Source organism: Petromyzon marinus, unplaced genomic scaffold, assembly GCF_048934315.1.
Source record: "Petromyzon marinus isolate PM22_M1 ecotype Great Lakes invasive population unplaced genomic scaffold, UKy_Petmar_22M1.pri1.0 PM_Scaffold_157, whole genome shotgun sequence".
NCBI lineage: Eukaryota > Metazoa > Chordata > Hyperoartia > Petromyzontiformes > Petromyzontidae > Petromyzon > Petromyzon marinus.
Window position 1 is genome coordinate 112,501 of NW_027423121.1, and position 13,795 is coordinate 126,295.

A 13,795-nucleotide genomic window follows, 5' to 3' on the forward strand; every position below is an offset into this window, starting at 1 on the left:
ACAACATCAACAACATCAACAACAACATCACAGCATCATAAACAACATCATCAACATCATCATCAACAACAACAACTTCATCAACATCAACAACATCACCACCACCATCACCACCACCATCACCACCACCATCACCACCACCATCACCACCACCATCACCACCACCACCATCACCACCACCATCATCACCACCATCACCACCACCATCACCACCATCACCACCACCATCACCACCATCACCACCACCACCATCACCACCACCATCACCACCATCACCATCATCACCATCACCACCACCGTCACCACCGTCACCACCGTCACCATGGTTACCGTCACCGTCACCATGGTTACCGTCACCATCACCATGGTTACCGTCACCGTCACCACGGTTACCGTCACCGTCACCACGGTTACCGTCACCGTCACCATGGTTACCGTCACCATCACCATGGTTACCGCCACCATCACCATGGTTACCGTCACCATGGTTACCGTCACCATCACCATGGTTACCGTCACCATCACCACGGTTACCGTCACCATGGTTACCGTCACCGTCACCATGGTTACCGTCACCATCACCATGGTTACCGTCACCATCTCCATGGTTACCGTCACCATGGTTACCGTCACCATCACCATGGTTACCGTCACCATGGTTACCGTCACCGTCACCATGGTTACCGTCACCGTCACCATGGTTACCGTCACCGTCACCATGGTTACCGGGGTGACGTCTCAGCACACGAGACAGCTCCTCAATGATCTCCTTGCAGTTCAACTCCTGCACACACACACAGTGACGTCACACACACAGTGACGTCACACACACACAGTGACGTCACACACACACAGTGACGTCACACACACACAGTGACGTCACACACACAGTGACGGACACACACAGTGACGTCACACACACACAGTGACGTCACACACACACAGTGACGTCACACACAGTGACGTCACACACACACAGTGACGTCACACACACACAGTGACGGACACACACAGTGACGTCACACACACACAGTGACGTCACACACACACAGTGACGTCACACACACACAGTGACGGACACACACAGTGACGTCACACACACACAGTGACGTCACACACAGTGACGTCACACACACATAGTGACGTCACACACACACAGTGACGTCACACACACACAGTGACGTCACACACACACAGTGACGTCACACACACACAGTGACGTCACACACACAGCGACGTCACACACCCAGTGACGTCACACACACGCAGCGACGTCACACACACGCAGCGACGTCACACACACGCAGTGACGTCACATACACACAGTGACGTCACATACACACAGTGACGTTACACACACAGTGACGTCACACACACACACACAGTGACGTCACACACACACAGTGACGTCACACACACACAGTGACGTCACACACACACAGTGACGTCACATACACACAGTGACGTCACATACACACAGTGACGTCACACACACAGTGACGTCACACACACAGTGACGTCACACACAGTGACGTCACACACAGTGACGTCACACACACACACAGTGACGTCACACACACACAGTGACGTCACACACACACAGTGACGTCACACACAGTGACGTCACACACAGTGACGTCACACACAGTGACGTCACACACACAGTGACGTCACACACACACAGTGACGTCACACACACACAGTGACGTCACACACACACAGTGACGTCACATACACAGTGACGTCACACACACAGTGACACACACACAGTGACGTCACACACAGTGACGTCACACACAGTGGCGTCACACACAGTGACGTCACACACACCCACAGTGACGTCACACACACACAGTGACGTCACACACAGTGACGTCACACACAGTGACGTCACACACACGCACAGTGACGTCACACGCACAGTGACGTCACACGCACAGTGACGTCACATGCACAGTGACACACACACAGTGTGACACACACACAGTGACACACACACAGTGACACACACACAGTGACACACACACAGTGACACACACAGTGACACACACACAGTGACACACACACAGTGACACACACACAGTGACACACACACAGTGACACACACACAGTGTCACACAGTGACACATACAGTGACACACACAGTGACACACAGTGACACACCTACACACAGTGACACACACAGTGACACACACACAGTGACACACACACAGTGACACACACAGTGACACACACAGTGACACACACAGTGACACACACACAGTGACACACACACACAGTGACACACACACAGTGACACACACACAGTGACACACAGTGACACACACACAGTGACACACACACACAGTGACACACACAGTGACACCCACACACACAGTGACACACACAGTGACACACACACTGACACACACACAGTGACACACACAGTGACACACACAGTGACACACACACAGTGACACACACAGTGACACACACAGTGACACACACAGTGACACACACACACAGTGACACACACACAGTGACACACACACAGTGACACACACAGTGACACACAGTGACACACACACAGTGACACACACACACAGTGACACACACAGTGACACACACAGTGACACACACAGTGACACACACAGTGACACACACACTGACACACACAGTGACACACACACTGACACACACACAGTGACACACACAGTGACACACACAGTGACACACACACAGTGACACACACACAGTGACACACACAGTGACACACACAGTGACACACACACACAGTGACACACACAGTGACACACACAGTGACACACACACACAGTGACACACACACAGTGACACACACAGTGACACACACACACAGTGACACACACAGTGACACACACACAGTGACACACACACAGTGACATAAAGAGACACACAGAGATACAGAGGGAGACACAAAGAGAGACAGAGACACACGGGGAGAGACTGTCTATCTCCATGAGTCTCTATGTATGTTTATGAGTCTCTATGAGTCTCTATGTATGTCTATGAGTCTCTATGTGTGTCTATGTGTCTTTATGTGTGTCTATAAGTCTCTGTGTATGTTTATGAGTCTCTGTGTGAGTCTATGAGTCTCTGTGTGTCTCTATGAGTCTCTGTGTGTGTCTGTGAGTCTCTGTGTGTGTCTGAGTCTCTGTGTGTGTCTGTGAGTCTCTGTGTGTGTCTGTGAGTCTCTGTGTGTGTCTGTGGGTCTCTGTGTGTGTCTGTGAATCTCTGTGTGTGTCTATGAGTGTCTGTGTGTGTCTGTGAGTCTCTGTGTGTGTCTGTGAGTCTCTGTGTGTGTCTGTGAGTCTCTGTGTGTGTCTGTGTGTGTGTCTCTGTGTCTCTGTGTGTGTCTGTGAGTCTATGTGTGTGTCTGTGTGTCTCTGTGTGTGTCCGTGAGTCTCTGTGTGTGTCTGTGAGTCTCTGTGTGTGTCTGTGAGTCTCTGTGTGTGTCTGTGAGTCTCTGTGGTGTGTCTGTGAGTCTCTGTGTGTCTCTGTGTGTGTCTGTGTGTCTCTGTGTGTGTCTGTGAGTCTCTGTGTGTGTCTGTGAGTCTCTGTGTGTGTCTGTGAGTCTCTGTGTGTGTCTGTGTGTCTCTGTGTGTCTCTGTGAGTCTCTGAGTCTCTGTGTGTGTCTGTGAGTCTGTGTGTGTCTGTGAGTCTCTGTGTGTGTCTATGAGTCTCTTTTTGTGTCTACGAGTCTCTGTGTGTGTCTGTGTGTGTCTGTGAGTCTCTGTGTGTGTCTGTGAGTCTCTGTGAGTCTCTGTGTGTGTCTGTGAGTCTCTGTGTGTGTCTGTGTGTCTCTCTGTGTCTCTGTGTGTGTCTGTGAGTCTCTGTGTGTGTCTGTGAGTCTCTGTGTGTGTCTGTGAGTCTCTGTGTGTGTCTGTGTGTCTCTGTGTGTCTCTGTGAGTCTCTGAGTCTCTGTGTGTGTCTGTGAGTCTGTGTGTGTCTGTGAGTCTCTGTGTGTGTCTATGAGTCTCTTTTTGTGTCTACGAGTCTCTGTGTGTGTCTGTGTGTGTCTGTGAGTCTCTGTGTGTGTCTGTGAGTCTCTGTGTGTGTCTGTGAGTCTCTGTGTGTGTCTGTGTGTGTCTGTGAGTCTCTGTGTGTGTCTGTGAGTCTCTGTGTGTGTCTGTGAGTCTCTGTGTGTGTCTGTGTGTGTCTGTGTGTCTCTCTGTGTCTCTGTGTGTGTCTGTGAGTCTCTGTGTGTGTCTGTGTGTCTCTGTGTTTGTCTGTGAGTCTCTGTGTGTGTGTGTGTGTCTGTGTGTGTCTGTGTCTCTGTGTGTGTCACTGTGTGTCTCTGTGTGTCTGTGTGTGTCTGAGTCTCTGTGTGTGTCTGTGTGTCTCTGTGTGTCTCTGTGTGTGTCTGTGTGTGTCTGTGTGTGTCTGTGTGTCTCTGTGTGTGTCTGTGTGTGTCTGTGTGTCTCTGTGTGTGTCTGTGTGTGTCTGTGAGTCTCTGTGTGTCTGTGAGTCTCTGTGTGTGTCTGTGAGTCTCTGTGTGTGTCTGTGAGTCTCTGTGTGTGTCTGTGTGTCTCTGTGTGTGTCTGTGTGTCTCTGTGTGTCTCTGTGAGTCTCTGTGAGTCTCTGTGTGTGTCTGTGTGTCTCTGTGTGTCTCTGTGTGTGTCTGTGAGTCTCTCTGTGTGTGTTTGTGTGTCTCTCTGTGTGTCTGTGTGTGTGTGTGTCTCTGTGTGTGTCTGTGTGTGTCTGTGTGTGTCTGTGAGCCTCTGTGTGTGTCTGTGTGTCTCTGTGTGTGTCTGTGTGTCTCTGTGTGTGTCTGTGTGTGTCTGTGTGTCTCTGTGTGTGTCTGTGTCTCTGAGTCTCTGTGTGTCTCTGTGTGTGTCTGTGAATCTCTGTGTGTGTCTGTGAGTCTCTGTGTGTGTCTGTTTGTGTCTCTGTGTCTCTGTGTGTGTCTGTGTGTGTGTCTGTGTGTCTGTGTGTGTCTGTGTGTCTGTGTGTGTCTGTGTGTGTCTGTGTCTCTGTGTGTATCTGTGTGTGTCTGTGAGTCTCTGTGTGTCTGTGTGTCTCTGTGTGTCTCTGTGTGTCTCTGTGTGTGTCTGTGTGTGTCTCTGTGTGTGTCTGTGAGTCTCTGTGTGTGTCTGTGAGTCTTTGTTAGTCTCTGTGTGTGTCTGTGAGTCTATGTGTGTGTCTGTGAGTCTCTGTGTGTGTCTATGAGTCTCTGTGTGTGTCTGTGAGTCTCTGTGTGTGTCTGTGTGTGTCTGTATGTCTCTGTGTGTCTGTGTGTCTCTGTGTGTCTCTGTGAGTCTCTGTGTGTCTGTGTGTGTCTGTGTGTCTCTGTGTGTGTCTGTGAGTCTCTGTGTGTGTCTGTGTGTGTCTGTGTGTCTCTGTGTGTGTCTGTGTGTCTCTGTGTGTGTCTGTGTGTCTCTGTGTGTGTCTGTGTTTCTCTGTGTGTGTCTGTGAGTCTCTGTGTCTCTGTGTGTCTCTGTGTGTGTCTGTGTGTGTCTCTGTGTGTGTCTGTGAGTCTCTGTGTGTGTCTGTGAGTCTCTGTTAGTCTCTGTGTGTGTCTGTGAGTCTCTGTGTGTGTCTGTGAGTCTCTGTGTGTGTCTATGAGTCTCTGTGTGTGTCTGTGAGTCTCTGGGTGTGTCTGTGTGTGTCTGTGTGTGTCTGTGTGTCTCTGTGTGTGTCTGTGTGTCTCTGTGAGTCTCTGTGTGTCTGTGTGTGTCTGTGTGTGTCTGTGTGTCTCTGTGAGTCTCTGTGAGTCTCTGTGTGTGTCTGTGTGTGTCTGTGTGTCTCTGTGTGTGTCTGTGTGTGTCTCTGTGTGTGTCTGTGTGTGTCTGTGTGTGTCTGTGAGTCTCTGTGAGTCTCTGTTTGTCTGTGTGTGTCTGTGAGTCTCTGTGTGTCTGTGTGTGTCTGTGTGTGTCTGTGAGTCTCTGTGTGTCTCTGTGTGTGTCTGTGTGTGTCTGTGTGTGTCTGTGAGTCTCTGTGAGTCTCTGTGTGTCTCTGTGTGTCTGTGAGTGTGTGTCTGTGTGTCTCTGTGTGTGTCTGTGTGTGTCTGTGTGTCTGTGAGTCTCTGTGTGTGTCTGTGAGTCTCTGTGTGTGTCTGTGTGTCTCTGTGTGTCTCTGTCTGTGTGTCTCTGTGTGTGTCTGTGTGTCTCTGTGTGTGTCTGTGTGTGTCTCTGTGTGTGTCTGTGTGTGTCTGTGTGTGTCTGTGTGTGTCTGTGAGTCTCTGTGAGTCTCTGTTTGTCTGTGTGTGTCTGTGAGTCTCTGTGTGTCTGTGTGTGTCTGTGTGTGTCTGTGAGTCTCTGTGAGTCTCTGTGTGTCTCTGTGTGTGTCTGTGTGTGTCTGTGTGTGTCTGTGAGTCTCTGTGAGTCTCTGTGTGTCTCTGTGTGTCTGTGAGTGTGTGTCTGTGTGTCTCTGTGTGTGTCTGTGTGTGTCTGTGTGTCTGTGAGTCTCTGTGTGTGTCTGTGTGTCTCTGTGTGTCTCTGTCTGTGTGTCTCTGTGTGTGTCTGTGTGTCTCTGTGTGTGTCTGTGTGTCTGCGTGTGTCTCTGTGTGTCTCTGTGTGTCTCTGTATGTCTCTGTGTGTCTGTGTGTGTCTGTGTGTCTATGTGTGTGTCTATGAGTCTCTGTGTGTGTCTGTGTGTCTGTGTGTGTCTGTGTGTGTCTGTGAGTCTCTGTGTGTGTCTGTGAGTGTCTGTGTGTCTCTGTGTGTGTCTGTGTGTCTCTGTGTGTGTCTGTGTGTGTCTCTGTGTGTGTCTGTGTGTGTCTGTGTGTCTCTGTGTGTGTCTGTGTGTGTCTCTGTGTGTGTCACTGTGTTTGTCTGTGTGTGTCTGTGTGTCTCTGTGTGTGTCTGTGTGTGTCTCTGTGTGTGTCACTGTGTGTGTCACTGTGTGTGTCTGTGTGTGTCTGTATGTCTCTGTGTGTGTCTGTGTCTCTGTGTGTGTCACTGTGTGTCTCTGTGTGTGTCTGTGTGTCTCTCTGTGTGTGTCTGTGTGTCTGTGTCTCTATGTGTGTGTCTGTGTGTCTGTGTGTGTGTCTGTGTGTCTCTGTGTGTGTGTGTCTGTGTTGTATGTGTGTCTGTGTGTGTGTCTGTGTGTCTCTGTGTGTGTCTGTGTGTCTCTGTGTGTGTCCGTGTGTCTCTGTGTGTGTCTGTGTGTCTCTGTGTGTGTGTGTGTCTGTGTTGTATGTGTGTCTGTGTGTGTGTCTGTGTGTCTCTGTGTGTGTCTGTGTGTCTCTGTGTGTGTCTGTGTGTCTGTGTGTCTCTGTGTGTGTCTGTGTGTCTCTGTGTGTGTCTGTGTGTCTGTGTGTCTCTGTGTGTGTCTGTGTCTCTGTGTGTGTCTGTGTGTCTCTGTGTGTGTCTGTGTGTCTCTGTGTGTGTCTGTGTGTCTCTGTGTGTGTGTGTGTCTGTGTTGTATGTGTGTCTGTGTGTGTGTCTGTGTGTCTCTGTGTGTGTCTGTGTGTCTCTGTGTGTGTCTGTGTGTCTCTGTGTGTGTCTGTGTGTCTCTGTGTGTGTCTGTGTGTCTGTGTGTCTCTGTGTGTCTCTGTGTGTGTCTGTGTCTCTGTGTGTGTCTCTGTGTCTCACCTCGGCAGTGTCGTGACCTTCTAGAGTCATGCAGATGTCCAGGTCACTCTCCTGGAAGCCGAACCCATTACGGGATGAGCCAAAGAGACAGAGACGTGCACGTCCTGAGACACGGGGAGAGAGACACGGGGAGAGAGACACGGGGAGAGAGAGAGACACGGGGAGAGAGAGAGACACGGGGAGAGAGAGAGACACGGGGAGAGAGAGAGACACGGGGAGAGAGAGAGACACGGGGAGAGAGAGAGAGACCCGGAGAGAGAGACACGGAGAGAGAGAGACACGGGGAGAGAGACACGGGGAGAGAGAGAGACACGGGGAGAGAGAGAGACACGGGGAGAGAGAGAGAGACACGGAGAGAGAGAGACACGGGGAGAGAGACACGGGGAGAGAGAGAGACACGGGGAGAGAGAGAGACACGGGGAGAGAGAGAGACACGGGGAGAGAGAGAGACACGGGGAGAGAGAGAGACACGGGGAGAGAGAGAGACACGGGGAGAGAGAGAGACACGGGGAGAGAGAGAGAGACCCGGAGAGAGAGACACGGAGAGAGAGAGACACGGAGAGAGAGAGACACGGGGAGAGAGACACGGGGAGAGAGAGAGACACGGGGAGAGAGAGAGACACGGGGAGAGAGAGAGAGACACGGAGAGAGAGAGACACGGGGAGAGAGACACGGGGAGAGAGAGAGACACGGGGAGAGAGAGAGACACGGGGAGAGAGAGAGACACGGGGAGAGAGAGAGACACGGGGAGAGAGAGAGACACGGGGAGAGAGAGAGACACGGGGAGAGAGAGAGACACGGGGAGAGAGAGAGAGACACGGAGAGAGAGAGACACGGGGAGAGAGAGAGAGAGACACGGGGAGAGAGAGAGACACGGGGAGAGAGAGACACGGGGAGAGAGAGAGACACAGGGACAGAGAGACACGGGGAGAGAGAGAGAGAGACACGGGGAGAGAGAGACACGGGGAGAGAGAGACACGGGGGAGAGAGAGAGACACGGGGAGAGAGAGACACGGGGAGAGAGAGACACGGGGAGAGAGACACGGGGAGAGAGAGACATGGGGTGAGAGAGACACGGGGAGAGAGACACGGGGAGAGAGACACGGGGAGAGAGACACGGGGGGAGAGAGAGACAGTAAGAGTGTCTATCTAAGTGAGTGAGTGTGTCTAAGTGAGAGTGTCTCACTGTGTGTCTAAATGAGTGTGTCTAAGTAAGAGTGTCTATCAAGATGTGAGAGTGTCTCACTGTGTGAGTGTCTATCTAAGTGAGTGTCTAAGTGTGAGAGTGTCTAAGTGTGAGAGTGTCTAAGTGAGAGTGTGTCTCACTGTGTGAGTGTCTATCTAAGTAAGAGTGTCTAAGTGAGTGTGTCTAAGTGTGAGTGTCTAAGTAAAAGTGTCAAAGTAAGAGTGTCAAAGTAAGAGTGTCTAAGTAAGAGTGTCTCACTGTGTCTAAGTAAGAGTGTCTAAGTAAGAGTGTCTAAGTAAGAGTGTCTCACTGTGTCTAAGTAAGAGTGTCTAAGTAAGAGTGTCTAAGTAAGAGTGTCTAAGTAAGAGTGTCTAAGTAAGAGTGTCTCACTGTGTCTAAGTAAGAGTGTCTAAGTAAGAGTGTCTCACTGTGTCTAAGTAAGAGTGTCTAAGTAAGAGTGTCTAAGCAAGAGTGTCTCACTGTGTCTAAGTAAGAGTGTCTAAGTAAGAGTGTCTCACTGTGTCTAAGTGAGAGTGTCTAAGTGAGTGAGTGTCTAAGTAAGAGTGTCTCACTGTCGTATTCCCTGCGGACAAATCTCTCGATGCCAGCCAGGATGGCTGCACGGCCTTCGTCCTCCTGTACAGACGGAGTGAAGTCACCTGCAGCGTCAACAACAACAACAACATCAACAACATCAACAACATCAACAACAACATCATCAACAACATCATCAACATCAACAACAACATCAACATCAACAACAACATCATCAACAACAACAACATTAACATCAACAACAACATCAACATCAACAACAACATCAACAACATCAATAATAATAACATCAACAACATCATCAACAACAACATCAACAACAACAACAATAATAATAACATCAACAACATCATCAACAACAATAATAATAACATCAACAACATCATCAACAACAACATCAACAACATCAATAATAATAATAACATCATCACAATAATAATAATAACATCAACAACAACATCAATAATAACATCATCACAATAATAATAATAACATCAACAACAATAATAACATCAACAACAACAATAATAATAACATCAACAACATCAACAACAACAATAATAATAACATCAACAACATCAATAATAATAACATCAACAACAACATCAATAATAATATCATCACAATAATAATAATAACATCATCAACATCAATAATAATAACATCAACAACATCAATAATAATAACATCAACAACATCAACATCATCAACAACATCAACAACATCATCATCAACAACAACATCAACAACAACATCACAACAACAACACCACATCATCAACAACACAACAACAACAACATCAACACAACAACACCAACATCATCATCAACATCATCAACAACATCAACAACATCATCAACAACAACATCAACAACAACATCAACAACAACAACATCAACAACAACAACATCAACAACAACAACAACATCAACAACAACAACATCAACAACATCACAACAACATCAACAACATCACAACAACAACACCACATCATCAACAACACAACAACATCAACACCACAACAACACCAACAACACCACAACAATAACATCACCACATCATCACAACATCATCACAACAACATCATCACCACAATCACCATAAGTGAGTGTCTAAGTGAGTGTCTAAGTGAGTGTCTAAGTGTCTAAGTGAGTGTCTGAGTGAGTGTCTAAGTGAGTGTCTAAGTGAGTGTCTGAGTGAGTGTCTAAATGAGTGTCTAAGTGAGTGTCTAAGTGAGTGTCTAAGTGTCTAAGTGAGTGTAAGTGAGTGTCTAAGTGAGTGTCTAAGTGTTTAAGTGAGTGTCTGAGTGAGTGTCTAAGTGAGTGTCTGAGTGAGTGTCTAAGTGAGTGTCTAAGTGAGTGTCTAAGTGTCTAAGTGAGTGTCTGAGTGAGTGTCTAAGTGAGTGTCTAAGTGTCTAAGTGAGTGTCTAAGTGAGTGAGTGTCTAAGTGAGTGAGTGTCTAAGTGTCTAAGTGAGTGTCTAAGTGAGTGTCTAAGTGAGTGTCTAAGTGAGTGTCTAAGTGAGTGAGTGTCGAAGTGAGTGAGTGTCTAAGTGAGTGAGTGAGTGTCTAAGTGAGTGTCTAAGTGTCTAAGTGAGTGAGTGTCTAAGTGAGTGTCTAAGTGAGTGTCTAAGTGAGTGAGTGTCTAAGTGAGTGTCTAAGTGAGTGTCTAAGTGAGTGAGTGTCTAAGTGTCTAAGTGAGTGTCTAAGTGAGTGAGTGTCGAAGTGAGTGAGTGTCCAAGTGAGTGAGTGAGTGTCTAAGTGAGTGTCTAAGTGTCTAAGTGAGTGAGTGTCTAAGTGAGTGAGTGTCTAAGTGAGTGTCTAAGTGAGTATCTAAATGAGTGTCTAAGTAAGTGAGTGTCTAAGTGTCTAAGTGAGTGTCTAAGTGAGTGTCTAAGTGAGTGTATACGTGAGTGTCTAAGTAAGTGAGTGTCTAAGTGTCTAAGTGAGTGTCTAAGTGAGTGTCTAAGTAAGTGAGTGTCTAAGTGAGTGTCTAAGTGTCTAAGTGAGTGTCCAAGTGAGTGTCTAAGTGAGTGTCTAAGTGAGTGTCTAAGTGTCTAAGTGAGTGTCTGAGTGAGTGTCTAAGTGAGTGTCTGAGTGTCTAAGTGAGTGTCTAAGTGAGTGTCTAAGTAAGTGAGTGTCTAAGTGAGTGTCTAAGTGTCTAAGTGAGTGTCTAAGTGAGTGTCTAAGTAAGTGAGTGTCTAAGTGTCTAAGTGAGTGTCTAAGTGAGTGTCTAAGTGAGTGTCTAAGTGAGTGTCTACGTGAGTGTCTAAGTAAGTGAGTGTCTAAGTGTCTAAGTGAGTGTCTAAGTGAGTGTCTAAGTGTCTAAGTGAGTGTCTAAGTGAGTGAGTGTCGAAGTGAGTGAGTGTCTAAGTGAGTGTCTAAGTGAGTGAGTGTCTAAGTGAGTGTCTAAGTGAGTGAGTGTCTAAGTGAGTGTCTAAGTGAGTGTCTGAGTGAGTGTCTAAGTGAGTGAGTGTCTAAGTGAGTGTCTAAGCGAGTGTCTAAGTGAGTGTCTAAGTGAGTGTCTAAGTAAGTGAGTGTCTGAGTGAGTGTCTGAGTGTCTAAATGAGTGTCTAAGTGTCTAAGTGAGTGTCTAAGTGTCTAAGTGAGTGTCTAAGTGAGTGTCTAAGTGAGTGAGTGTCTAAGTAAGTGTCTAAGTGAGTGAGTGTCTAAGTGAGTGTCTAAGTGTCTAAGTCAGTGTCTAAGTGAGTGTCTAAGTGTCTAAGTGAGTGTCTAAGTGAGTGTCTAAGTGAGTGTCTAAGTAAGTGAGTGTCTAAGTGAGTGTCTAAGTGAGTGTCTAAGTGTCTAAGTGAGTGTCTAAGTGAGTGAGTGTCTAAGTGAGTGTCTAAGTGAGTGTCTAAGTGAGTGTCTGAGTGAGTGTCTAAGTGTCTAAATGAGTGTCTAAGTGAGTTAGTGTCTAAGTGAGTGTCTAAGTGAGTGTCTAAGTGTCTAAGTGAGTGTCTAAGTGAGTGTCTAAGTGAGTGTCTAAGTGTCTAAGTGAGTGTCTAAGTGAGTGTCTAAGTGAGTGTCTAAGTGTCTAAGTGAGTGTCTAAGTGAGTGTCTAAGTGAGTGTCTAAGTGAGTGTCTAAGTGAGTGTCTAAGTGTCTAAGTGAGTGTCTAAGTGAGTGTCTAAGTGTCTAAGTGAGTGTCTAAGTGAGTGTCTAAGTGAGTGTCTAAGTGTCTAAGTGAGTGTCTAAGTGAGTGAGTGTCTGAGTGAGTGTCTAAGTGAGTGTCTGAGTGTCTAAGTGAGTGTCTAAGTGAGTGAGTGTCTAAGTGAGTGTCTAAGTGAGTGAGTGTCTAAGTGAGTGTCCAAGTGTCTAAGTGAGTGTCTAAGTGAGTGTCTAAGTGTCTAAGTGAGTGTCTAAGTGAGTGAGTGTCTGAGTGAGTGTCTAAGTGAGTGTCTGAGTGTCTAAGTGAGTGTCTAAGTGAGTGTCTAAGTGAGTGTCTAAGTGAGTGTCTAAGTGTCTAAGTGAGTGTCTAAGTGAGTGTCTAAGTGAGTGTCTGAGTGTCTAAGTGAGTGTCGAAGTGTCTAAGTGAGTGTCTAAGTGAGTGTCTAAGTGAGTGTCTAAGTGAGTGTCTAAGTGAGTGTCTAAGTGAGTGTCTAAGTGTCTAAGTGAGTGTCTGAGTGAGTGTCTAAGTGTCTAAGTGAGTGTCTAAGTGAGTGAGTGTCTAAGTGAGTGTCTAAGTGAGTGTCTAAGTGAGTGAGTGTCTAAGTGAGTGTCTAAGTGAGTGTCTAAGTGTCTAAGTGAGTGTCTAAGTGAGTGTCTAAGTGAGTGTCTAAGTGAGTGTCTAAGTGAGTGTCTAAGTGAGTGTCTAACGGAAGCAGCGGACACAGGCCGTGTCCAGGGCTTTGCGGAAGTCGGCGGTGAGTGGAGGGAGAGCGGTGAGGGGAGCTGAGTGAGTGTCTAAGTGAGTGTCTAAGTGTCTAAGTGAGTGTCTAAGTGAGTGTCTAAGTGAGTGTCTAAGTGAGTGTCTAAGTGAGTGTCTAAGTGTCTAAGTGAGTGTCTAAGTGAGTGTCTAAGTGTCTAAGTGAGTGTCTAAGTGAGTGTCTAAGTGTCTAAGTGAGTGTCTAAGTGAGTGTCTAAGTGAGTGTCTAAGTGAGTGTCTAAGTGAGTGTCTAAGTGTCTAAGTGAGTGTCTAAGTGAGTGTCTAAGTGTCTAAGTGAGTGTCTAAGTGAGTGTCTAAGTGAGTGTCTAAGTGAGTGTCTAAGTGTCTAAGTGAGTGTCTAAGTGAGTGTCTAAGTGAGTGTCTAAGTGTCTAAGTGAGTGTCTAAGTGAGTGTCTAAGTGTCTAAGTGAGTGTCTAAGTGAGTGTCTAAGTGAGTGTCTAAGTGAGTGTCTAAGTGTCTAAGTGAGTGTCTAAGTGAGTGTCTAAGTGAGTGTCTAACGGAAGCAGCGGACACAGGCCGTGTCCAGGGCTTTGCGGAAGTCGGGGGTGAGTGGAGGGAGAGCGGTGAGGGGAGCTGAGTGAGTGTCTAAGTGAGTGTCTAAGTGTCTAAGTGAGTG

General features: G+C 47.4%; 1 protein-coding gene across 1 annotated transcript in view; it reads right to left on the bottom strand.

Moving 5' to 3' along the window:
- LOC116937900 (uncharacterized) overlaps positions 1-13,795 on the bottom strand; it is a 155,505-nt gene that overhangs the window by 79,635 nt on the left and 62,075 nt on the right. Inside the window, exons 18-20 of the mRNA XM_076063580.1 lie at positions 9,312-9,398; positions 7,554-7,657; positions 727-784 (exon numbers count right to left, since the gene is read on the bottom strand). Coding sequence (XP_075919695.1) covers positions 727-784; positions 7,554-7,657; positions 9,312-9,398 — 249 coding nt within the window. The remainder of the gene's footprint in view (positions 1-726; positions 785-7,553; positions 7,658-9,311; positions 9,399-13,795) is intronic.